Raw genomic sequence first — 26,320 nt, forward strand, 5'->3', positions numbered from 1 at the left:
TAAGCTAGCCACTTCAACAAACAATACTCGAAGTCATGGCTGTACCGTTTACTGTTGGCAAGACCTTGGACAAGTTATCCAACATCCTGCCAGGTTGATCTAAGTCAGGCTTTTAAACCTTAGAACCCTTGGCTAAGGGCTCTAAGAAACAGTTTTATTTATGATCCCGTATTGTATATCTTCTGTTAATACAAGAGTTGGGCAGTTTTGACATTCTCGGAGATTTGCTGGTCACACTGATTTTTGCTCTAATGGGACCAACTGAGAAGCTTTCGGTTTGGAGTTTCTTTAAGGGAAATGATGTAAACTCATGAACTAAGTTTGGTGATCTTCTTTCCTATTGTCTGAGAAATGAAAAAACGCCAATGAATATCAGAGACAAGAATAGGTACAGCTAACTAACAGAGAAGAGCTGATCTGAACCAGAAAAGGGAAATTCTCCTCTAAGTCCCTGACTTGTACTCTATGAGAACTCTCCTTTGGCTACAGTTGGTGCCAGTGGTCTGTTCACTACTATGAGACATTTTGGTTAATCCATTCTGAGAACAGCTTCCTTGTCATCATAATGTTATTGGGAGTCTACCAGAGAAGACCACTCAGACACAGTCTATAGTCAATTGAAAGTGAGTGTAGTACAATTGGTTGGTATGACTCTCACATATTTGGGACCCCAGTACAGCCCCAAGCATTTAGAGTAAGGGCTTTTTTAAGGCAAAAACTACATTCTGCTATCTCTCTAGGCAGCTGCAGGCTGGTGGGGGGTGTGGTGTGGTGTGCAAGCAAGCAATTTAACAGAAGCTAAGATAAGCAGTTAGTTGAAGGTAGAAGGAGTTTCTGCACAAGCAGACAGTTTAATAGAAACCAAAGTAAGTTAGCTGGAGCATTTTGACCTCACATTCCTAGAATAAAGTTGGGTAATTTTTCCATGGGATTCTCTGTCAAGAATACTAAATTCTAGTGAAATCTAAAGTAGCCTCAGCAAGAATGCAAAAGGAAGAAACTTCTGCATTGACTTATCCTGTCGCAATAACAGGGAATATCATACATTCTTTGTATTACTGAAATTTAATGAGGTAATATATTTAAAAAAAATGCCTTGTCCAGTAACTTACAGAAAGTAAACCTTGAATAAAGTCTCTATATGGATACTTTGATTCTTTTTTCACATATGTTTACTTGCCAACATCATATTATATTACAAATCATATATCATGACCACTTTTTTATGAATCTAATATACATTTGTGGTCCTATGCTATGTGTCAATACTTTACATAGAATGAGTTATAAGAATAGGACACAGAATTTATCATTGATAAAAGCAACTAAATACTAAGGGTAGAAATGATTGTGCAGAAGGGAATAGAGGACATGAGGAGGTAAGGGGAGGACTAACCAAAACAAAGGGAATATAAAAAAGTCACATGGAGACCTATTTTGCCACCAAATTTAAAATGTACTTTGTATAACTAGGTGTCATGGTGTGTTTGGAGGCCTTGATGGTTAGATGTTGCAGTCTATCATGGCCTGGCAGCTCCCTCCAAATCTCAGCAACTTGAGGAACTTCCTTCCCAGTGAGATGTCCTGCTCTCTGTCTGCCTTTATCTAGAAAATGTCTCCAGGCCCACAAGATTGACCTTATCTGAAAGCCACCTTTAAACCTGGATGCCTGATTTATCTCTTAGTGTGATCCTTGGCACTGTTTCCTTCTAGAAGTTTCCCCCGGCTGAATGTATGGAAACTAAGCCTTGTACTAGGACCTTTGCTACAAAATGCTACTGCCACTAACCCAGCCTTATAATAGGAGCACACACTTAATGCAAATTAGGGTCCCCCTTTGCCCCTCCCCCCACTCTGCTCTCCTATCCTTTATTTTTCCTGTACACCGGAATAAAGTTGAGCTGATTCACCAAAGTCATCTTCCAGAGGCTGTCTCCATCATATCCACAATTGTCTAAACCCTGTTCCCCATTTCTGCTCCCTCTACCCTCATAGACCAGCAGTCATGATCCTGAGGAGGAAGGAGAAGCACAATGGTGTATGCCTTTAATCCCAGCAGTCATACTTGGAAAGGTTGAGGTAGGTAAATCTCTGTGAGTTCAAGCCTGGGCAACACATTGAGTTCTGAGCCAGGCAGGGCTAGACAGTGAGAACTTGTCTCTAATAATACTACTTTAATATAAAATAATTATTACTATTTTTATACTAATTATAAGTAATTAGTAACTATTAAATAATACTAATACTAGTTAGTATAAAAATTAGTGATTAGTAATAACAAAATTATTAAATAATTACCACTTAATATTAATAAATATTAAATAATTATCATTTTAATAGATAGTAATTTTTATTTCAAAATAGTTTGAAGAGTGAGAGACTTAATAGGTGAACATAACTAAAGGGATGAAAGAAAAAGTGAAAATTTGTGAATCTGCACAATGGATTGTTTGTTGGGGAGTCTGAGACAGGAGTGGGATAAGAACCAGTGGAAGGGGAGACTGATCACAGTGTAGTCATGTTCTTGGATAAAATTGCCAAAGAAAACATTTAATCAAAATATTGTTTAAAAAATAAAAAAGGGGAGAGTGAGGTGAATTACTAAAGAACTAATTACAGTGGCAAGAGTAGCTTCATTAAAAAGTGCTAGTTTACTGAAGAGTGGGTCAATTGATAAGAGACATGGTGGCATAGCTTCCCCCATGGAATCAAATCTGAGCTAATCTTGCAAGTCAGAATCTGAGCCATGAGGAAGCTTTACTGTTTGTTTCTCAGGCAAACAAAGGGTCTGCAAAGGCATGCAGGAATCCCTGGTGCCATGTGACTGCAATGCAAACAACTGACTAGGAAGAGAAATACTAGACATAAAGGCTTAGGGGTCAAACAGGAAAGCCTTAATAAAGAACATTAAAGAGACAAATGTGATGGCAGCAACCTGGTGCACGTACTAAATATTTTTAAATATCTTTTAAAATATTTTATCCTCATATTTATGTATGTGATTAGTATTATCCAAAAATAAACCGGATCACGGAAAAGTAAGGTAGCTGTGTATAGTACCAGTACCATGCTAAGCACTAACTTGGCTCCTGGGCTTGTTAAAGATTGGCCTGTGTGTCCCTGAATTTGACAATAGAAGTACTAACCTAACCTTCAGTATCTCCCACTGTGACACTGTATAGACATAAGACAGTAACCGAGTAAAAAAGTTACGCTGAGATGAGAGTCTAAGCCACTATCATCTAGCGTCCTTGTAAAAAGGAGAAATGCATACTCATACCACAAAAGGATACATCATGACCATCAGGTTTATCTACAAGTCAAGAAATAAATGCCCAGGTGGCCAGCAAGCTGTCTGTGACTAGCAAAGAGGCCCTTTAGACTCTGAAAGAGTCAGCCCTGCCAAACTGCAGGCTGAACTCTGGTTCAGAATGGACATATGTCTTTTACCGAATTTACTCATTTTGTGTCACTTTGGTACTACATAGCCAAAGTGTGTCCATCTTGCCTGTATGCTACAGCCTCCTTTCAGAATAGTGAAAGCTCTAAGAAGAGGAGAAGGGATAGCTATTCTCTGTTCTCTTCTAGAAGCAGCCTGTGCTCCTTTGCCTGGCCAGCTGAATACTCCATTAGACTTCTGGAGGAAAGAGAAAGAGAGAGGGGGAAGATTGCAGGGCAAAAGGAGGAAGAAAGAAAAAGATGGAGGGGGAGGAGGGAAGGAAAGAATGAAACAGGAAGGAATGAAATCCACATATTTTTTGTAAAACAGCTTAGCATTGATGTCTTCTCTGTGGGTCAGGGACTTCACTACAAAATGCCTCATTTTTATAGATCTTTGATTAAGCCTCTCAAAGAGCAGTTTTTATTACTTCCTGTTTATACACTCATTCCTCTTTGACTTATACGGACCAAAGTGAAGCACTGGACCGGATTCTTGTCTCTGCACCTTTGTCTGATGGTAAATGGAAAGTCGTGACATTTGGAGAGGGGACTTTCTTTGGTTCTCTTATTACAGTCATTCATCTTTCTTTGGGGGAAAGGAGAGAGCTGACATTGAATGGAGACATTTCTGTAGAATCTTTCTCCGGTGACTCATAATCTAAAGCTGCTGAATCCAGGGAAGAAAGCTTTAACCACAGCATTTAATCTTATGGAGACATTTACTGCAGAGCCTCTTGTTTTGGCTTGTTTAATATAAACCACAGGAGAGGTGTTTCTTGGTTCTATCATTTCATAAAGCAAAGTGAGAGATGAAAGTCCCCAGTCCTGCTTCAGAATCACTGTATGTTCTGCAGTGCTATAGGAGATCTCAGCCTTGAAATTCCATCAACAGGAACACTAGCACTAACGACTGCTGCAATGACAACTAAAATCCACAGAGGAACTGTGGGGGAAGAGCTAATGATTCCTGGAGTCAGGCATACCTGGACTTTCTTTACAGTTCTGACTTCCCAGTTACATTCCCACAAGCAAGGTGTCTTTGCTAAGCTCAGCTTCCTATCTATAAAACAAGAGAATTAATGGTCTTTAGAATGTTGTTATGACTAATACCACGAAGTGTTGATGGTAAAGCTCTTAGCACATGATAAATATTCACAGTGTTATTTGCATTATTACAAATAAATGCATAGTCTATTGCATGCCTGGAACTTATTTGGGAATATTTTCGAGCGCCAAGTATGCAATGCAGAAGCAGTTATTATTGTTTGTCTCCACTTTACAGACAAAATAATTAGATGGCAAGCTCATGCTTATTGGTTCAGAAGTTGTAAAGCAGAACTTCCCTTGGGTCTGAAAACCATAACAAGTTTCATCTTCCTGCTAGTGTTATTAGTTAAAGTTGGCCATTGTAAAACCTATAAAGTCAAAGGACATAATTCACCGTTCCTTCAAGTTTCACACCAGAGTACAGTGACACTGGACATGCCATCTTAGTTAGGGTTTCTATTGTTATGAAGAGACACCATGACCATGGCAACTCTTATAAAGGAAAACATTTAATTGGGTGGCTTACAGTTTCAGAGATTTAGACCATTATCACCATAGCAAGAAGCATGCCAGCGTGCAGGCAGACATGGTGCTGGAGAAGGAGCTGAGAGTTCTATTTCTTGATCCGCAGGCAGCAAGAAATGAAATGTGTAGCCCGATCATGTGAGACCTCAAATCCCGCCTCCACAGTGACACACTTCCTCCAATAAGGTCACACCTACTTCAACAGGGCCACAACTCCCGATAATGCCACTTGCTATAGGTCAAGCATTCAGACACAAGGGACTATGCAGGCCACACCTATGCAAATCACCATACCATGCAGTTGATTAACTGTGCCCCACATCTGAACTTTAAAGGGAATCTGCACTCTCAAGAGAATCAATGGTGATTTTAGGCGTAACTATTAACAAAGGTCCATCTCAAAATATCTTCAGCAGCCGGGCGGTGGTGGCGCACGCCTTTAATTCCAGCACTTGGGAGGCAGAGGCAGGCGGATCTCTGTGAGTTCGAGACCACCCTGGTCTACAAGAGCTAGTTCCAGGACAGGCTCCAAAACCACAGAGAAACCCTGTCTTGAAAAATCAAAAAAAAAAAAAAAATATCTTCAGCAAATGGGACATTGTTCACACCTGTCTCTGACATCCCTAAATTCCATTGCATGCCCAGCAGGACCCAGGCTCTATGCTGTCCCCTCCTTTCCACATGTTTCATTCTCAGCTCTGCTTCGTTCCGTTGACCAGCTTTCCTAACAGAGTATTTGACTACAAACATGCACCAAAAGTCTCAACACCCATCCTCACTGTCTGATAGTCCCACTAGATGCCAGGCCTCCTTGGTTTCTAAAGTCTGTTGGTCAATAAATAGTCCGATCAGTTTTAAGATGTACTGTTGAAGGAACATTTTAAATGACAGCTTCACAAAGATTATTTGGAATAGAAAATAGCATCTCCAAGAAAGGGTTAGATGGAAAAGTTATCTAGGAGAATGGAAATTTATACTGAGAAGCTCAATTCAGGGAGTACTCTATTCATTAGAGGTTGGATCGAGCAGAAATTGCTGAGTTTAAGCCTGGAGTGAGACAGGAATATGCAAGCCATGGGCTTCTGGGGCTGCTGAGATCTTTGAGACATGAGTAGAGGAGAGGTCCTGTTAGAGCTGGGCCTTGGGAAGGCTGTGCAGAAACGTGAAAACAGGGCTGCAGATGGGAGAGGGAGTTGCCTTTCTATTTTGCTCCCATAGTACTCGACATCATGAAATGTGCCTGTGCCTCCGACCGCCAGAGAATGAGACTCTGAAGTAAGGACATCCTTCTCTGCCTGCAACTGGCAGCAGAGGCCGCAGTAGAACTGCAAGCATAGCAGACGAGGGGCTGAAGGCAGGTCCTTGGTTGGACTTGATACAATACCATTTGGAGTCAACTTAAAGTGTCATTACCTACATTTACAGTCTTTAAACACAGGACAGAGAACTTAGAAATATGAGTTGGATGAAAAAGTTATTTAGGTGGAGGGATACATTGGGGGTTACACTGAGTAAGTCCAACTCCACTGGGTGTGTTATCCACTTGATCAGATGTTCTCAACCTGTGGGTCAAACAACCCTTTCATGAGGATCATATATAAGATATCTTACATATAAAATATTTACATTATGATTCATAACAGTAGCAAAATTACAGTTATGAAGTAGCAATGAAATAGTTTTATGGTTGGGGAACACCAGAACATTGACCCTGTATTAAAGGGTCTCAAAATTAGGAAGACTGAGAACCACTACATTAGAAGTTTGTTCAAACAGAAATTGCAGGGTTTAAGCTAGAATGGACCAATCTATCTTGAGAACAAACTATGCAATTCATGGGCTTCTAGAACTGAAGAGATGTTTGAGCATGATCAGAGAGGCCCTGTGATCGCTGAGCTCCTTCGCTTGCCTCTGCAGGGTCTTGGTGAGTTCACCACACCCAAACTTCAGTCATTTGTTTTTTTAAAATAAAAGTAAATTGTTTAGTTGCCATTTGTCAATAATGTAATATCTGACTCAAATAAGGGATCTTGCATGTAGATGGCATTCAAGATTATTATTAGAATTTATTTTATTTTGTGACAGGGTCTCATGTGTAAAGACTTAACCAGAACCAAGGGCCAAGAATGACTTTGGACTTCTGGCCCTCCTCTTTTTGGCTTATAGGCACTCACCATCACATCTTGTTTATGTAATGTTGGGAAAAGAACCCAGGTCTTCGTACTGGGGATTAAACACAGACCCTCATGCAGGCTAGGCAAGTACTCCATCAGCCGAGTTACATCTCCAAGTGTTCTAAACGTATTTAATGTTAACAAATCATCGTGTTTGTTCGTTCTTTGCATCTCTGTACAGCAAGAAACAATCCTGGAACAAAGAAGAGGTTTACCCAAAGCCATGCTATCCGAAGCACGGGTTAATCTACAGATCCAACTTTGTGCAAGTTTCCGAAAGCAGAAACGTAAGCGGAAGGGCGGGGCAGCATCAGTTCAGAGGTGAACAGGACAGACTTCTGGCAAGACTCCAGACCCTTTCAGCACAGACTTCAAATATCCAGCTTCCTCCTGTCAGCAATCACAGCCTGGAACAATTGTTCCCTCCCCAACCCTCTGGATGACGGTGGCCGCTGGTGAGGAGAAATCTGGCTCCCGCCCAGCAACAGCCTCTGTGCGTCCTTAGCAACCGGAGAGCAAGGCCCCTGCCTAGAGCCAGGTCTTGTGATTGGCTGGATTCCGAAGCTCCTTGCCAACATTCTGGGTTGCTTTTCAGACAGAAGCACTTGCAACTCTGAACTTCCTGGGTAGGAAGCTCCACGTTGGTAAGAATGCCTGCCCCTCTGGTCCCTTCTGGGGATGGTCTCAAGGCTGATGTCCCACTGTGGGGCAAATAGGAAACCTGATAGTCTCAAATCCCAGTTTTGACTTTTTACACCCACAGCTTCAGAGAGCCTGAGGTGGGCTGGATGGGTCTCTTTGGGCTTTAGCGCTGTACACATTAAGTAAACTGTACTCTAAGGAAGGACCCTTTCATGGGTATTAGAGCAGAACACTGGAGAGACCTCCACCCTCTCCTTTCCCCTCCAATCTGGAAGACTTTTGTGAGAAAGCATTTGGGTCTCGATTTCTCAACCAGCGAAGCCAGTATTTAAATTAGAGACAAGTTCTAGATGCGTCTTGAATTCTCTGGAAAGAAGCGATCAGCCGGGTTCACCTATCACCAGTCTGGCTTAAACATCCTGGGTTTATCTTCAAGCAAGTTTTCTTTTCTTTCCTTTTCTTTTAATTTTTTAATTTATTTCACATACTATCACAGTTCCTCTTCCCTTCTTCCCTCCAGTTCCCTCCCCCACCTCCTTTCTACCCCATCCCCACCCACTCCTCAGAAAGGGTAAGGACTCCCCATGGGGAGAAAACAAAGCCTACAATCTCAAGTAGAGGCAGAACCAAGCTCCTCCCTCCTGTGTCAAGGTTGAGCAAAGCTTCCCCCCACCAGAGGGAGTGGGTTCCAAAAAGCCAGCTACAGAGTCTGGTAGTTGTGGGTACAGATGGGAGCTAAGGACTCCTCTTTAAAGTAAAATGCCTCTTCAATCACTTTGTCTTCTGGATTCACCAGAAGTCTCTGAGCACAACAGGAATCACAGATGGTGAACAGGAGTATCCTAGCTGATCTTTGATTGGAGTGTTCTACTAAAGCCCAGTTTTCAACTCTGGCCTCAGGATAATCCCATACCAGGCCCTGTAGTGCAGAAAGATTATAGTCATCTAAGGACTCAATACGTGTACTTTGTAGTCCTTCTGGAATTGACAGCTCTAGTTACATCTACCTATTTCCTCGGTGGTAAAGCAAGAAGAGTGGTGGTTATGAATAGAACCTCACAGCCTGACTGGGGGGACTAGTACTTGGCCTTTCAGACTGAGCTCACTTTCTGGGAAACATGGTAGAAAAAAAACTGATTGCATCAGGTTCTTCTCTGAATCTCAATCTCTCTCTCTCTCTCTCTCTCTCTCTCTCTCTCTCTCTCACACACACACACACACACACACAAACATGCACGCATACACCATGAATGTAATTTTTAAAAGGTAATTTTATCGGGAGTAGTAGATGAGGTATGGGGTGACAACCTTTTACCCAATCTTCATAGGCCCTGGTTATTCCGAGAATTAACAGGAAAGAATTATATGCATTATGTAAAATAAGCTTTACACATTTGCATTAAGTAATACAAGCTTTAGATAGCACAGAAGCGGCCACCCTGTCCCCAGTAAGGAAGTGAGACTTCTCAAGAAAGTGTTTAGAATAAATTGCTTACATCAGAACCAGGTAGGGAATGGTCTAAATAGAGCAACTGAATTATCTGGGGAGGTATGAAGAGAGTTGTTTTAACAAGGTTTCTCAGACCAGCCTTCATCCTGACTTCTCAAAGGACAACGGTGCTGCATCCTTCACATCAAAATTTCAACTTCTGCATTTAGGGTACATCATGGATTGAATGATCTTTCTGTTTCCCCTGATGTTTTCAAATATCTTTAACATAGTCACTGGAGTGGTAGTCTTTATAAGCCCTTCACAGGTACAACACCAGTAGGTCCTGATGTTATTGTTGATGAGGAATCCATAACTATCTGGTGGGAAATCAAGAGGAAGGACGTATTTATTTTTCACCCCTAAGGATCTGGCAAGATTGGGAGAGAGACCATGTCTTCAGCTTCAAAGATCCGCCATAGATCAGAGCCAATGCCAGAGATCATGGTGAAAATCATTGGAAGTAAATATTTTCGATACCTTGTGGAAAAGCCAAAGATGTAAGTTTCCTCTCTGAAAAATGACTGTTTCTTGGATAATAATGAAATTGCTTTTTTTTTTACTTAGAAATTTTAAAACTGCCATCTGTGCAAAATTAAGTCATTAAGATGTAAAAGTAGAAATAAAACAGTGTTGATAACTCCATGAACAATTTTTCTGATATCTTCATCTTTATAATTCCCCAATTCTCTTTAATTACTTGGGCTGATTTTCCAAATAGATGGGAAATATGAGCATTATGACACTTATAAATATTAATGGAATATTGCTGCTTCTCCTAGTCAAGTTTGTAATCTACTACATGCAGTAATTTTGTGTTGGGAGGGAGACAGGGAGGCAGACTATTAGTCAATTTGTTGTGAATTATAGGAGTGGGATTAATAATGAATCACAACCTGTAAGGTTTTCACTTATTCTTCTTGCATTTGTTCCTTCTCTAAGCAAACTTTTCAGAACATTGCCCACATGCTTTTCTTTCCTTCCCTTACTGATCGCTCATTTGAGGGGGTCATTCAAACACCTCTAAAGTTAACAAGATATTGGGCACAGAAGAGCATGGCAACCTCTTTCTTCTTGAGCTTTAGTGGTTTGCAAAAGAAAAGAATGCCAATTATACCTATTGTCTTTAGGCAAGTCAGTAGCTGGTTGCCTTTCCCTCCAAAGATGATTTCTTTAGTTCTTTCCACTATTGCATTATTGAATATAGATACACGAGTAATATGCATTAAACTCAAAAGACAATCACCAAAAGCATACTTAAAAATGAACCGCTAAAGTCCAACTCTAGAGAAACTGAGTCAGAATCTTCAAATGCAGATCACAGGACCTGTGTTGCCATTATGAATAAGCAACATCAAATGATTTTGCTTCTCCAGTAGCATTGTCGCACCAGAGCAATTCCAACATGAATGCTGTCAGGACTAAGGACTAGGAAGTGAGCATGTCAAAATGGGGTCCATGATTTTGACATCTCTACAGAGGAGAGAGCCAGAAGTTTAATCCTAGTTCTATTCCTTCTTGATCTGTTGTGTTGACATTGAAAAATCATGGTGCAAGGTCTTGCATTCTATTCTATATCTATAAAGCAGGAATTTAATGACACTTGTCTAGTAGGTCATTGAGGGTATTGAGAAAAGTATATGTGCATTTCGCAGGGTCCAGGATATCTTGCATACCTAATAAATGGTTCTGCTGTTGCTATTGAAACATATCTTTCCAAGGATGCAAAGTGTTTAATGAAAACCAAATACCTTTCTTTGAAATTCTTGCCATTGCTTTTATATTCAATGGACAAGAAGTAGGTCATTTTCTGTTTGACAGATAAAAAATTGTGATGAGACAAATCACCATTTTAAGATCTTTTTACCAATTTCCTGCTACTATGAGAAAATCAGAGAGAATTGGGCACTGAGCACACATCCACCAGGAAGACAACATCTTCTTCCTAAGGTTGATTAACCTCATTCTATCCAAAGACTCTTCTTTTAAAAATGTCAAGTATAACTTGTTTCTAAAAGGAAAGTGAGGAGGAACCCTTGATTAACTTAAATAATAAAGGAGTAAAGGGTACATTAAGTAAATTGTGAAGTAGAAAACATAGTTCTTGTCCCTGAAGCATTACAAAACTGATTGCATCAGGTTCTTCTCTGAATCACACACACACACACACACACACACACACACACCATGAATGTTTTATATTGAGGTAGGTTTTCTGTGAACTTAATTCTGTTGTTGCTGGATTGCCCCAAGATAATTAACATGCTTTGCTGAAACAATCTTCTGTAGTTCAAAAATAAATGGCTGTCAAAAAGCCTGCTTTTGCTGAACTAAAGGAGACCAACAGCTATTATGTCCTTCAAGTCCCAAAATGTATTAACACAAGGTCACAACCTGAAAAGGGTGTAACTTTGAGTTGAACTAATTAGTAAAAATCTGCATAAGAAGCTTAACAAAAATAGGAGGTGTCATCAAAACTAAAATCTGAATTTAAAAAAAAATCACAAAAGAATAATGAGAAGAACTAGAAGCACATTTAGCTGAGATTTCCTATAGGACACTGTTGAGAATGAAATATGAAGGCAAACTTGAAGACCAAGTTATTACTCTGTCAAAGTGCAAGAAATCACAGAATTTATTTTTTCACAAGTAGTGGATGCTGAAGGTCCAACAGCTAGGTGTGCATCCAGCTGAGTTCCCTCTAGAGGTGCCAGAAAAGACTTTTCAGTGTCCTGTGTGCACCCTTGCTTATCATCTGGCTTTCAATACTATGTAGCTTTTCCGTATCTGCACTTGTAATTCCCTATTTACAAGGATGCCAATCAAGTGGGTTATGAGCCCACTATGTGCCCCCACACATACACTCATTAGATCTGCAAGAAACTGATTTTCAAATGAAGCCATTTTCTAAGGTACAAGACCTGGGACTTAAACATAGTAATCTCAGTGGCAACACAATTCGCCCATATCAACCAGCCGTCTCTGCCACAAGTAAAATAACTGAGGGCATTGAGAGCAGCTGGTATAATTAAGATTATACTATACTTAATAGATGTCCCCACCCCCTCTTTCCTATAAATTCAAACTGTACTGATGTTATTAGGTACAAAATACTCAAGACCTACTTAATATAATTACTTTTCCCAAAGAAGATCAAACTAAGACCTTTGAAAAATGCAGCACATTTCCTGTGGTTTGTACTATCATCATTTTCTTTTGAGACTCCATCCAAACCTTCAGAATCAATGCTTTGCCTCTGACCTTTTTGTCCCCTAGTGGACTGTAGGAAGCCTTGCTCTCAAAGTATCCTGCATGGGCTACTGCACCCATCTTATTTGGGAACTTGAAAAGATCCCAAGCTCCCTCTGCAGGTGTACTAAGTCAGAATTGCATTTTAGATGGATTCCCAAGTGACTCCTACACATTCTGGTTAGAGAATCCCCATTTTACACTGTGGCCATCAGGGTCTTTCTAAAATTCAAACCCACTGCACCTGGTAGCACCCACAACACCCACAAAGATCATATTGTGTTGAAACTTCCTATAATTTCGTCTGTCTCATTTAACTATGAAATCCTACGTGTAAAACTGTATCCTTATCAGAAAATACAAAGTCTTGTACATGTTGAAAGCTGAGTAAATGAATTAGAGCAATGCAGTTACCAAGGAAGATAAAAATTTGAAAGACAATGTTTAGTAACTTTAAAGGATTTCAGGCCTGAGATTCCAAGCTTTCAAATGGCATGCAGATGTTACTACTCAGGATTCCTGGATAGTCTTTGATAGCCCATTGAAAGGAAAATATGCCTCTATCTAATTTCAAAAAAAAAACAGTAGATAAAAATGGGGAATGAAATTCAGAGGCTTGTGAATAACCCCTGGACAAATTAAGGCCAAATAGCCAAATATAAATCATTAGAAGAACAAAACATAAAGAGATGATCTCCAAGGATCAGTGCATGCTGACAAAAAACAGATTCAATTGTGCAGTTCATCCCCTTACTGATGAGACTGTGCAGCCCACACGAAGGGAATGAAACGATGTGCTATTGTCAGTTCTGATGGATTGTCTTTCTCACAATGGCCGGACACAAAGCATACTACTGTGGCAAGTGATATCCTGCTATTCATATGCTGTTCCTAACAGCACATCCCACAAATCAGACAAATTAGAGAAAAGCAGGTTAGCTTGGGCCCATTGTTCTGGAGGTCCAGGGATGAGGATTGTGTCTGAAGATGGCCTTCCTCTTGGCAGAGTCTTAAAATGGTGCAGACACGCAAGGCAGTAAAAAAGAGTGTGTGCATGTTTATCTCATCTGTTTTCACTCATTCTTTTCACATCTCAGGATTCTATCACAGGGTTCTGGTCTAGATTTTTACTTAGTCTAAATCATCTCACAGAATTCCCACTCTAAAAATAATAGCTTGGTTGAATTTTCACCCTCGTAGTATCTCACAGTGGGGATTAAATTCCATCATGAGTTTTAGAGGGCACAGACCATATTAAAACTACAGTGGACATCAAAATAGCTGCTCTTAAGTGATGGAATGATTAACAACTCCACCTCCTGAAGTGGGGAGGTTTTGTGTGTGACAGTTTCTAACATACAATCAAGGAAAACACACAGGTATTCATTGTAGTAAAGAGACAAGTGGCAAATTCCTGAGGGGCCTTGGCAGGAAAATATGCTAACGACCTTACCAACATGGTATATGCAAAGTCTACCCTTGGTGAGAGTTTACAGTCATGATTACAAAGGCTAAATGCTTAGGTGTTAGCCTGTGTTTGTGGTGAGCATGCACTAAGACACCCAGAGAGATGTTGATGCCCTCTGTACTAGATTCTAGATACAAGGAACCCCGTCATGGTAAAGATGAAGGATGCAGAGAGTGTTACAAAAGGCCTTTTATGGCAGAGCTATAGTAAGTAAAAATATGGCAGGAATGGAACATTAAGGGAAAATGAATACAAGTTAAGTGTGCATATTCTAAGAAACATCTTTCAGTAAATAAAGTTGACTTCTATAATTTCTTCCAGTGCCAAAGGCAGGTGACAAATCCCTTTGGTCTGTATGTAGATAGGGTTACCAGCAGAGCAGTATTAGACTCCAGAAAAACAGCCTGTAAAGTTTTAATGGGAAAGATGGTAAAGACTTGTAACAGTTTACCTCAGTATTATAGGTTCGTGTTTTCTCTGGTGTTTTCTCACAGGCGTCTCTTAGAGCACATTAATTGTCACGTTTAATCCTCTGAAGTCATTCACAATAATAAATTTTGCATGATTTTTCTCAAACTTGTTGGAGTGCCAACAGATTTAGAAATCAATGTGCTGCAATGTGAGGTACCATCGCTATCCTTTCCAGACCTCTGAGTGAGCACCAACTGATGACTGCACCTTGGGGATTTAGCGGGACACATAAAGTGCTAGTGGCGAGAGACACAAAGCAAGCAGTGACTACTCAGATGAGAACAGTACAATCAGACAAAGAGGAAACGGCTGTAAGGATACAAAGAGTATTCTCAGGAGGCCTCTCTGAGCAGGGACATTTGCCCAAGTCTTGGTGGTAGCACACAGGCAGTGGCATACATGAGAAGGGTCCCAGGTTAGCTGGTAGTAAGAGAGCTGGGACTGACCGGCCAGAGTTCCAGCAGTCACCATCTTAGTAGATTCTCATTTACTGTAAAGACATGTGCATCTTTTTTCTTCCTCTATTTCAGAAGAAGAGGTTGCAACTTTCCACAGGTCAAAGTTCAGATATCAGTTATCTGGCCTTCCTAGCAACTTCCACAAACATAGTACCACTAAGCTGACTGCACAGAGCACAACAACAATAACAGCAACAGGAAAACAAAAAAATGTCTGAGATCAGAGAGGCCAGCAGCCTCGGATCTGGGGCTGTGTGACCCATGGTGTGAACTCTGTTTTATGTGGGATGAGGGACCACTGGAAAACTGAGAACAGTGGATAGCGTATCATGTTTACCCTTCCCAAAACATGGTGATGGCTGAGTGGTGGATGAACTGGGAGTAACGGGAGAGAGAAACAATTTAGGGCCCTGTAATGATAATCTTGGGAAAGTGAAATTATAGCTTCTCAATAAACTCTGAATAAACTTCATTTTGTAAATTATTGACCTCAGTGAATGATATATGGATGGGTTGAAATATTAGAGGACTGAGAATAAAACTCAGTGGTGGAGAAGTTACGTAGTATATACCACACTCAGGGTTCAATTTCCAGTACCGGGAAAGAGGGAAACATCAAGGGAGGAAGAGAATAAAGATCATACTATAACTATAATCTTCTAAGATGTACAATTGGGGGCTGGGCAGATGGCTTAGTCATTATGAGCACTTGCTGTTTCTGTAGAGGAGACAGGTCTCCATGCGACAGTTCACAACTGTCTGTAACTCCAGGGAATGGCACCCTCTGCTGACCTCCAAAGGCAGCAAGCACACAGGTGGTACACATATGTACATGCATGCCAAACACTCATACACACAGACTTAAAGTAAACAGATCTTTAAAAACAACTGAACACTGAGTGGTGAGCATGTCCATTCTCACACGTTCAATCAATGAATACGCTAAAATCATTCTTTCTTGTGCCTTTTATACTCCCTTGAGTTACTTCTTTCTCTCCTGCAGAGGTTATATCAGTTAACTTCTGCTTGCTATGACAAAACACATGACCGGAAACAGCTAAAAGAAAGAAGGGTTGATGTTAACTGTGGTAGAAGTGTTGACTGGCTCTGGTGGAAGGCATACAATAGGAACAATAGGCAGCTTCTCACACTGCGTCCACGATGGGTGCACAGATCAGCGAGTGCTGGCACTTAGCTTGCTTTCTCCTTTCCTATCCCATAACTCCAGTCCAGGCGGTAATAGTGGGTTCCTTCTCAGCTCATCTAATCTTGAAACTCTCATAGGCATACTCAGCAGCTGGCTCCTAGGCTCTCCCACATCCATCATCAATAAAAAAATTAAAATGCAGCACAGTCCAATCTAGTGTGTGTGTGTGGGGGGCATTTTCTGAATTGTGGCTCCCTCTTCCAAATGACTCTAACTTGTATCAAGCTGACCAGGACAGATCCTCAGTACTAGAAAAATAATAGTATATGTTATTAGTAATAGTATATCCCTCTTGCAGCTGCAGAAGATGGCAGAGGGGCAGGGTTTAGTACTAGCTGGCCAAGGCTATCTTTTGGCCTTCCTGACAGCCCTTGTGGCAAAAGAGGTACTTTTGAGATGGACAATAGTGGTTATGCTCTGTGAGGACATCAACATTTCTGGAAATTTCTACAGAAACAAGTTAAAGTAGCTGGCCTTTCTCTGAAAGCAGATGCACTCCATTTCTTCTCCAGGCCCCCACCACTTCTGAGCCTGGTGTTGCATTTTTTGGTGCACTGTGAGAGACAAGCTGCCTCACAGAATCAAGTGAGGCCAGACTGCCTTGAACGCCTCAGTGGGATCTCTCGACCCTATGACAAGAAGATAGTGTGAATGCAGCCTACTAAAAAGTTACTTACCTTTTAACAACGGACTCATGAGGTAGAGTGGAAGCACCAGGTAGTTCCAGAGGAAAATCAGAAGGAAAAGACCAAGATTCACTATTGGAAGAAGGAACAACTCATGAGGTTACAGAAGCAGGAAGAAAAAAACATAGAGAAGAAAATCAACAAGTTCGCCAAGGTTCTCATAACCATTGGACTCCTGGAATGAGCCCAATAAAGACTGTGTCTCAAAAAAACAAAACAGCAAAAACCAAAAATCTATATTACTCTGGCATAAGTACTTTATGATTAAATAATGTAGAGATAGTGCTGAACATAAGGGTTCAATTCATAGCCTTTCATAAATTTTAAGGCTGAACCCTAGTAGGGAACAGATTTGCACATTTACCCTCCACAATTAGAAAGCTTTAGTAATGATGAGACTGATTTTTTAATTTTAATTTTGTTTTGTTAGATATTAGGAGAGCTATAGCAGCTTGTTTATTAGGTCCATTTGATTGGAAATTTTTTTTTCCAACTTTTTACTCTGAGATGATGTCTGTCTTTGAGGTTGAGGTGTATTTCTTGTATGCCGCAGAAGAATGGACTCTGTATTCGTATCCAATTTGTTAACCTGTGTCTTTTTGAGCTTCTTTGGGATTGTAGCATCCCTGTGTCTGAGAAAGTACAAACACAGGCTGAATGATCACTTTGGTGTTCTACAAAAACACTAGATTAAAAGATAGAATAGATGTCACTCTAAGTTACTTTTTACTAAAATTTGCATCAACATTTTACGGACAAGAGACTTAAAGCCCTATTTAATTATTGATAGTTTGAAAATTACAGGTGTGAAACTGAGGCATGCAGGCTTTGGGGCCATATGGGTCTGGGTTAATGTCTCTACTGACTAGAAAGGCAGCGTTGTATATTTTTCTTAATCTCTTTGATCATCTATTTTTACCATGGAAGTATATCTACTTTGTAGACCATGAATTCAGCATGAAGGAATATGTGTGACTTTATGTGTGGTAATGTATACATTATGACATCACTAGTGGTAGAGAAGGGATTTGATTTGGGCATGAGTACAGGAGTAAAATTAACATAATTTTAACAGATTTCTGGAAATTGAATCATTTGTTTCATTCTCGTAGCTTAAGAAAGGAAAGAAAAAGTTTAAAATCCTCACGGATTTTCACAATAACACTTTGAACATACTTTATCACAGACTTATCCTTCAGTTATCGAATGGAGTTTGAAGATATCTCAGGTGTATTCCTTCCCTATTGCTATTTTACATTTAATATCTTTCTAAAAAGATGATGATGACCAAGACCCTAGTTGTGCTGATGATATTTCATGACTTTAAATAAGAACATTTTACTAAGATTATAATTAGACCACCAGTCCCTCTGCTGATACTGTCCAGTCTGCCTACTCCAAATGATAGTTGGCACATGGTTGGAAATTGGAGGCACTGATTGGCTGTCAAGGCTGGCAGACCTTTAAGATGCATCTGGTGACCTTTTGCTGAACCCCCTGGGTCCTTTATTTGAGATCTTATGTAATCCAAATGAAATGTGTGATCTGGTGATTTGGAGCTGCATGGGAGACCCATCAGGAACCTTCCAACTCAAAGAAAGTAGCTACTCACCCGGCAGTGTTTCTCTCTAACCCCAAGACTCTGTCTTTTAGCAGTGGGTATCCCTAAAGGTCAGGTTGCAGCGAGTCTTCAGCATGGGAGCAGGAACAGTTGGACAACTTCCTCTCCTTTACTCATCACTCAGGAACACTATGATTGTCCCTCATAGCTCTAGGATGGGATACCACTGAGCTCTTCATGGAGCCCTAAGGATCAGAAGCTGAGGTCAGAAGTGCATGCAGGGAGACTGATTGCTGTCCTTCCAAGATACGCTGGCAGTGTACTTTCCTCTTTCTTTTAAAAAACAGCAAACTTCTATTTTCAGTGAAGTAGGTAGCTAACGCACGGCCTAGCAGAAAGAACTAAGAGTTTGTGAACAACACAACAAGAAATGTGTGTTGAGGAATTGTTTGTGCTAAGCAGAGACACATGTCGTTTCTCAGCTGGAGAGTCTACTTCGTGTTCATTTTTAAAGTGCTATGTTTTTTTTTTTTTAAGACAGTTTTTACTTGAAACAAACTTAACAGGTTATTTTTGGTTTCACATCTAGTGTAGTTGTTCTAAAAGTCAGACAAATAGATTACAGAATTTCTTGGGCATTTCTGTCTTGAATCTGCCAAGAAAAGGATTTTATAGGTGTGTAAAGCAAAGATGATGTAAGTTCTTTGCCTTCAACTAGGGGTGTTATGTCTGCTCTACAGCCTTCAAAGCCTGCACTTCCTGCTTTGGGTGTCCGCTCCTTTATTTTCCGATCCTTACACAATCCCAAATATCCATGATCTCTCTATGATTCCACTGCCTGCAGGATGTAAAGCTGGGCATTCTAGTAGATAATTGAAATCAAAGTATACCATTGAACATCCGGGTAGTCATTTAAAGTCCCTGAACCTTAATTTCATCATCCGAAAATGAGGAGAATCTGTTTTCTATGGAATTGATTTGATGAGCAAATAAACTAAGATATGGGAAGGGCTACAGGGTCGCGTCATGGAAGTAAGCAATCAGTAATCTAATTATTTTACTTGTCACAGATCATAGTTATGCCTCTCTCCTCTGAACACCAAATAGTACTAATTCCTTGTAATGCTCACTAGACACATATATATCAGGTAGATATATTTGTAAGTTTTACACCAGTTTCCCTAGACATTTCAGAGAACTATAGCTGCAACGACATAAAAGCACATGTTCTTTGCCTGCCATTCACTGGATTTTCACAAATATCATACTGTCATGCAGCAAATGTCCTATTCAAGAAAGGGGAAGATACCAGTATCCCAAAAGTCCCACACACTCCCTATATACTCTATATTAACTCCCACAGGTAGCCATTAGCCTGACTTCTAGAATCAAATCTAGATCAGTTCTAAACAATAAGATTCCAAACTTAATAGTATATTATTTTAATGACAATTTAAATACTATGACTAAAGAAAGCAATGTATTTTTTTTCTCACTATAAGAACTATTTGTCAAATCTGCATTCTCTCTTTCTAGCCTTCTACTTTTCACCATTATCTTTGGGGTTTCCAAATCTGGCAAAGGCCTAGTCCTTGGTGAACCCCACTGCTTTCTCCGCATCTCCGTGAGGGATACAGAGGAGCTGGAGAAGAGAGCATCCATACTCCCAACCTGGTGTTACCAAAGTCCATGTTCTCCATCTTAACTGGCTGACTACCTGTCCTCATTTCCCATCCAGCTACCAGGTCTCTTTTCCACTCTTCATACCAGATAATTGAAATCTTTTCTCCTTATTTCAGCCTTCCTATTATCTTTCCAGTGAGACCTGACAAGCCTTGTTATCAGGGGGAAACCCAAGCTGTTAGCAGTTATCAGCCTTTTGTCACCAAACAAAACCTTGACTGCACAAGTCCCTGATTGCATCTTCCCTGGTTTCCTTTCTGCTCTGGGCCTCTCTGTCACAACATCATACTTTATCAGGTTCACTGCTCTTCTCTAGTGACACCTTCTCCTTCATGTTAGTATTGCAATGTGTGAAAATCTTTGCCACCTTTAAATGCAACAGTAGAAATAAGTTGTCTGAAAGCCCAGATATGTGCCTGTCGCCGCCACCCTCCCCTCGTGTAGACTTCTTCACACCATTCTTTATACTTTCTGTCTATGGTTCCTTGTTGTTGTCTTCCCTTCACCCACTCAATTCTAGTGTCCACTTCCACTAGCTCATTTAACCCCACCCCCTATACCCTTTGCTAAGATTCCTGACTGTGTCCATATGGCTAAACTAGAGTCACTTTACAGAATATACTGGCACTTGAATATGTTGTCTGAGCCTCTTTCTGGAAATATGCTCTCTGTTTTGCTGCTGAATTTATGCTCCTGGCTTTTCCCCTGACTCCCTAGGAATTTCTCTGTACTCATCTTTTAGGAATCGTCTTCATTCTTTTACACAGATGCCAATCAGAGTTCTCTCCAAACTCTTTTTCCTTTCGTGCACCATTACAAAAAGATAACTACAAAATCTACACATTTATTCAAGGAACTGACCATAGCTTAACTTGGATCAGATCAATAAGTACAAAAACATGTTTAATGCTCAGACATAACTCATATCTTAAAGAAAATCTTCATTTTTAATAACAACTACAGTTTATAGAATGCTTTCTTGACACCAAGCGTAACTACCTTGAAATTAATCATTTCTGGTGATAAGCAATATTTTCTCATATAGAAAGCATAAAAACAACATAGTATGACAAACTATGACTTCATAGAGCTGACGACAGCCCAGGTTTCTTACCCAGAGATACTGGCTAACTTCTGGCAGACTTTTTAGACTTGCTGTCCTTCATATTGTGTACAATACATTTTTTATAGTTGAAATGGTATTTCTATACCTTTATAATAATTAAAATTATTCACAACTGTTCTAATGGTTTCATGTATTCATGTATAAAATAGAAGTATTCATTATATTCATATATTACTAAATAAAATTTTAAAGTCTTGCATTTTTTCATTATATATATTATATATATTGGAATGTGTCTATGTATTAGAAAGTTTCAGCTCTTTAACCTTGGATCCTCTACAAGACTCTACTTTAAGACCTGTATCTGTTTCTGTAGTCATTGGCATTTTAATTTATTTTTTAATCTTTTAATTATTACAATTATTGACATATCTGCATCTGTGGGGGGCTGGGCATTACTGTAATGGAGATCAAAGAACAACTTGAGAGAATCAGTTTTCTTCTACCATCTGGACCCTGGGGATTGAACTTAGGTTATCAGAGGTCAACCATTTTGCCAGCTCTCAATTTATTTGTAAAAAATTTTTCTACATTTAAGTGATATCTTGCTATTTTTATTCATAAATCCTTACTTATTAGACAAGGCTGACTTTATGTTTATTAGCTATATTTAAATCATCCCTATAGTTTTTATTCTTTTTTTCTAATTAACATTAAAATGATCTGGAGGATTATTGAGAGAAAAATAAGTCTCTGGGTAAAACTAAGGAGAAAAAGAGCAGGCCTGGGCCTGGCAACACATTCTGATTTTCTTCCTTTTTCCGGTGCAAAAACTAGAAGCACCTATTTGGTTTATAAGAGAGCAATGTGCTAATGGTTACTGTTCGGTTTTGACTCTGTTCATTTCTTATAGTAAGTGTTCTAGAGCAGATAAACAGATTATTCAGGGGTTGAGTAGAAAAAAAAAGATAGTCTGAGAAGACAGAGAGTAGCATGGTTTCTCTCTGGTGCACGATGCTTAGATAGACAGCCACGCTAACCACCACATCCCACAAGGCTGCTACTGCTGTTCACGTTTCCAGACTAACACCTTCTGTTTCTCATGCCAGTGTTGTGCATGATGAGTGTTCCTTATGACTGACAAGGTGCAAACTCTCTTCACAGCAATCAGAATGAAAAGTCGAAGACAGAACCTCAAACCACACTCCAGAAATCCCAGCCTGATTATGCAAGGCAGGTGAACAGAGACCTGCCAGGACCCTCCAACCCTTCTGATCAGAAAATCACTTCTAACCCTGCTGAGAAGGAGGACAGCAAGCACCCAGGCAGCAGTCAGAAACCAGAGAACAACCAAAAATTCTTAACAAGAGTACCCAGTAACAGATTCCTGGATGGCAGGGTGAGTAACAAGAAAGAGCCAAGCTTTCCTTGGTAATTCATTAGGAAGATACAGAGAAAAACAAATGCACACAAACATATACAAATAGAGATTAGTATATTTTTATAGAATAGAAATTACAAATGATACTTTTCAATTTAAAATAAATTTCAAGGGGATATTATATATTGTATCTGCCTATACCGAACTGAGTTGGTCAACCTAACTTGCCTGTGGCAAAATCACTGATACTTGGTAATCAATACAGTAAATAAGGGTCACCAGCCATGTGTCTTGTCTTGCTTTTTATTGCTGTGGAAAAACAGCATCATCAAAAGCAACTTAGGGAGGGGGGAAGGGCTTGCTTTACCTTGTAGTTTATAACCCATCATGAAGAGAAGTCGGGGCTAGAGCTGAAGGCAAGAAATCTAGAGTCTGGAACCGAAGCAATGACTGCTGAGGGGTAGTGCTTACTGGCTTTCTCTCTGTGGCTTCCTCAGTCCACTTTCTTATATAACCCAGGATCACCTGACCAAGGGTAGCACCATCCAAACTGGGCAGGGCACTCCTACATCAGTCATTAATCAACAAAATACCTCACAGACTTGCCTACAGGACAATCTGAAAGAAGAATCTTCTCAATTGAAGTTCCCTCTTCCTGGATGACTCTAAAGTTTGTGAAGTTGACTAGAATGTGACCAGACACCATGTAAGGTTCAAGTCTGTTGGAAAAGGAAAGTCTGTCTGCTTTCACATTACAAAAATAGATTAGTAATTTTCAAAATCCCATACAGCCATGTTTAATTATAAAAAAAATTCCCCAAACTGTCGTGATGGTAATACATATCACTGGACTCTGTTAGTGGCCATCCAAACAATCCATAAAATCTGTCTTGAGAAGGATAAATCTAAATGATTAGTAATTTGAAATTTAAAGCCAAACATAGCACCAATTGAAAACTGGATCCAAATCAAGACGAAACTAATGATTCATTGATAACAAAATGCCATTTCCAAAAATTACTGAAATTTCAATTAAATGGATACATAGAGTGGGCGTCTTGCAATGCTGCCAAGCATTAAGTGACAGCCAGATATTTTAGTAGAATACTGATTAAAGTCTGCATAAAACTCAAACAGAAATATTTTTAGCTTATAATTTTAATAGGCCTTTAAAAACCACTGGGATGCTAGATAGTTTTTCTCCATATGAGGAAATGAATGCCTATGGATTCCAATGCTCTGTGCATACGATCCAGACAAAAAACTGTACATTTGGAATGCTTGTCAACGCACCACTAGATTTCAGAGTGCATTCCAAAGGTTCCAGCTGAGCACCAAAGTCCATTTATGAAAGTAACTTGGCCAGTAAGATAGTGGTATAACTGAGGCTGAAACCCAGACCTTCTGGCCTCCATTCAGTAGATTCCATTGACTTTCCCGAGATGTGGCCTTGAAGTTATATGGTCTGCATAGGGCAGGAAAGAATGAATTAGCAAAACTAAAATAATACTGTAAGAACATCTAAAAGTCTATGAGTTTTCCTCTAATTTTGATTCTAGTATTGATTGATTTATTTTGTCACTCCCCAAAATGACTTTGGTAATAAGACTATGGTTTTTTTTATTTAAAAAAAGACACGTTATTATAAACAGGTACTTTCAGGTATATCTTTTATGTGCTTTTTGTGTGTTGCGATACCTGCTGCCGGTGCCACTGTTGTTTCTATTACTATAACAGATGACAACCTGAGACCCCAAAGTTGAAGCGACTCAAAAGTGTAAAAATAATGTGCCTGGTCCATTTCTGCCTCCCCCCCCCAGCTCTTCCTGTTCCTCCTTGTTCCTGCTCCTCCTTCCTCAGCCTCCTCCTCCCTTCTGCTCTATATCCTCTTGCTCCTTCTCTTCTCCCCCATCTCTTTTTCTAGACAAGTTCCAATGTATTCCAAGCTGTTTTCAAACTCGCTATGTAGCTGAGGACTAATTTCAACCCTTTATACTCCCATCTTTCCCTCTTAAGTGCTCAGATTACAGGCATGTACCACCATGCCTGGTTTATGTGGTGCTGAGAATGGAACGTAGACATTGTGCGTGCTAGATATAAACACTATACTATTGAGCTATGCCCTCAGTCTTCTATTTTCTGTGAAAGTTAATTGATTTTCCTAATCATGAAGTACTACATAATTGCGAGAAAGGAACAGAATACAAATAATTAGAAAATAAAACCTAAAATAGAAAAGCAGTGACTTTTATTTTCGTTAATGGTTCCACATTATTTAATGTTAGGAGTATACATTGAGACAGCCACTGTAGTGTGGGCACATGGCTTTGCTTATGTCACATTAAAAAAATATATGTTTTGGGACTGTATTTCAACTACAATAACACCATTCCAGAAGAAAAAGATACCTTCAAGTCAATGCTGCATAGGCAAGAGAATGCCCGTAACTAGTTTTCAAGATTTCCCTGCTTCTTGGCCCCTTGATGCAAGGAGTGTTCTCAGCCCCAAGAACAAGCAGAGTAGCGAGAGTCCCAGGGATTTTATGTGACACTTCATAGACAGAACATATCTGATGTACCAAAGAACCAAACATCCCTCTGGATGGCGAGGGCCAAACACAGCTGGCTCCAGGTCCCCCCACAACTCAGCAGCACTGAGATTCCAGCAACATTCACACTTAGCAGCCCAGCACTGGAAAAGATGGCACCCCAGGGAAATAACAGTGATGCACCTGAATGACAGTGACGCAAGTGACAAGAAAAACAAAGTGGTTGATGACTTTCCACAGCTGCTGGCCACCATCAGGTCCCCTTCTGAGCCCGACTTCCCATCTCAGAAACACACAAACTGCAAGGGAATTGTCGCACAAATACATATGTCGCAAGATTCAATATCCATGATGGGACATGCAAGTGACAACGTTTTCCAAATACCTTTTCCCCATAATAAAAGAATCTTAATTAAAACCTAATTTAAAGGAAGTGTCAGAGTCATAGTTGTAAACTATCAAAAGTCAAAGGCTTTCTTGAAGAATCATCCACACCAGTCCTGATTTACTGAGGGAAACTTCAGTTCAATGACTTTAGAGTCGGGGAGCTGTCCCCACTTCTGTCACTGTAAATGACCCTGGATGAGAGCTGGCAACCTTTCTGCAGGTAGTAAGGGAGCCTCCTGACAGAGGTCAGAAGGATGCCAAAGTAGGGTGAGGAGGACTTTATAGGCCTGGATAGGAAATCAGTGTGGTATTGAATCCCAACAAAGAATGGGTGATCTAACTCTACAGTCTCCATCTCTTGCCTTCAACATCTTGAGTAACAAACTTCCCTTGCTCTTTCAAGCACTTTTATTCAAGACTGGATTCACCTCAGACTGGTGATGGTGCCTCTCTTCCAAGTAGTCTGTGTTTCCATAGTTTCCTTCTGACTGAGTTCTTGGTCTGGAACAGGGCTATCCCCTTGCCCAGCAACAAATAGAAGGTAGAAGATGAAAACCGGTTCTGGTGGCTTTCATTTTCTTCTACACTCTATATGTTGACACAGCGTAAGAATCATTTTGTATGTATTCTTTGCTCTCTTGTTCAATTAATTTCACATCAAGGATTCTTCCCTTAGCATGAAAGAAGTGTGTCTTATTCCATAACTGTAAGAGCTCTTTCATTTAAAGCTAGCAGCCATGATTTGCTGTGTGTCAAATCTTTATATATATTAACTAATTTCTACCCCAAATCACCCAGTGATGCCAGAAACACTTACTTCTTTAGTTCATGGAGAAG

General features: G+C 40.0%; 1 protein-coding gene and 1 pseudogene across 1 annotated transcript in view; both read left to right on the forward strand.

Moving 5' to 3' along the window:
* The first annotated feature begins 7,797 nt into the window (after nt 1–7,797).
* The window catches only part of C11H1orf87 (chromosome 11 C1orf87 homolog), a 71,069-nt gene continuing 52,546 nt past the window's right edge, over nt 7,798–26,320 (forward strand). The window contains exons 1-3 of the mRNA XM_057784578.1: nt 7,798–7,831; nt 9,686–9,818; nt 22,332–22,566. Of these exons, the coding sequence (XP_057640561.1) occupies nt 9,712–9,818; nt 22,332–22,566 (342 nt within the window). The 5' untranslated portion in view covers nt 7,798–7,831; nt 9,686–9,711. The remainder of the gene's footprint in view (nt 7,832–9,685; nt 9,819–22,331; nt 22,567–26,320) is intronic.
* On the forward strand, nt 16,479–17,041 carry LOC130883547 (60S ribosomal protein L13a-like; annotated as a pseudogene).

This window comes from Chionomys nivalis, chromosome 11 (assembly GCF_950005125.1).
Source record: "Chionomys nivalis chromosome 11, mChiNiv1.1, whole genome shotgun sequence".
Lineage (NCBI taxonomy): Eukaryota > Metazoa > Chordata > Mammalia > Rodentia > Cricetidae > Chionomys > Chionomys nivalis.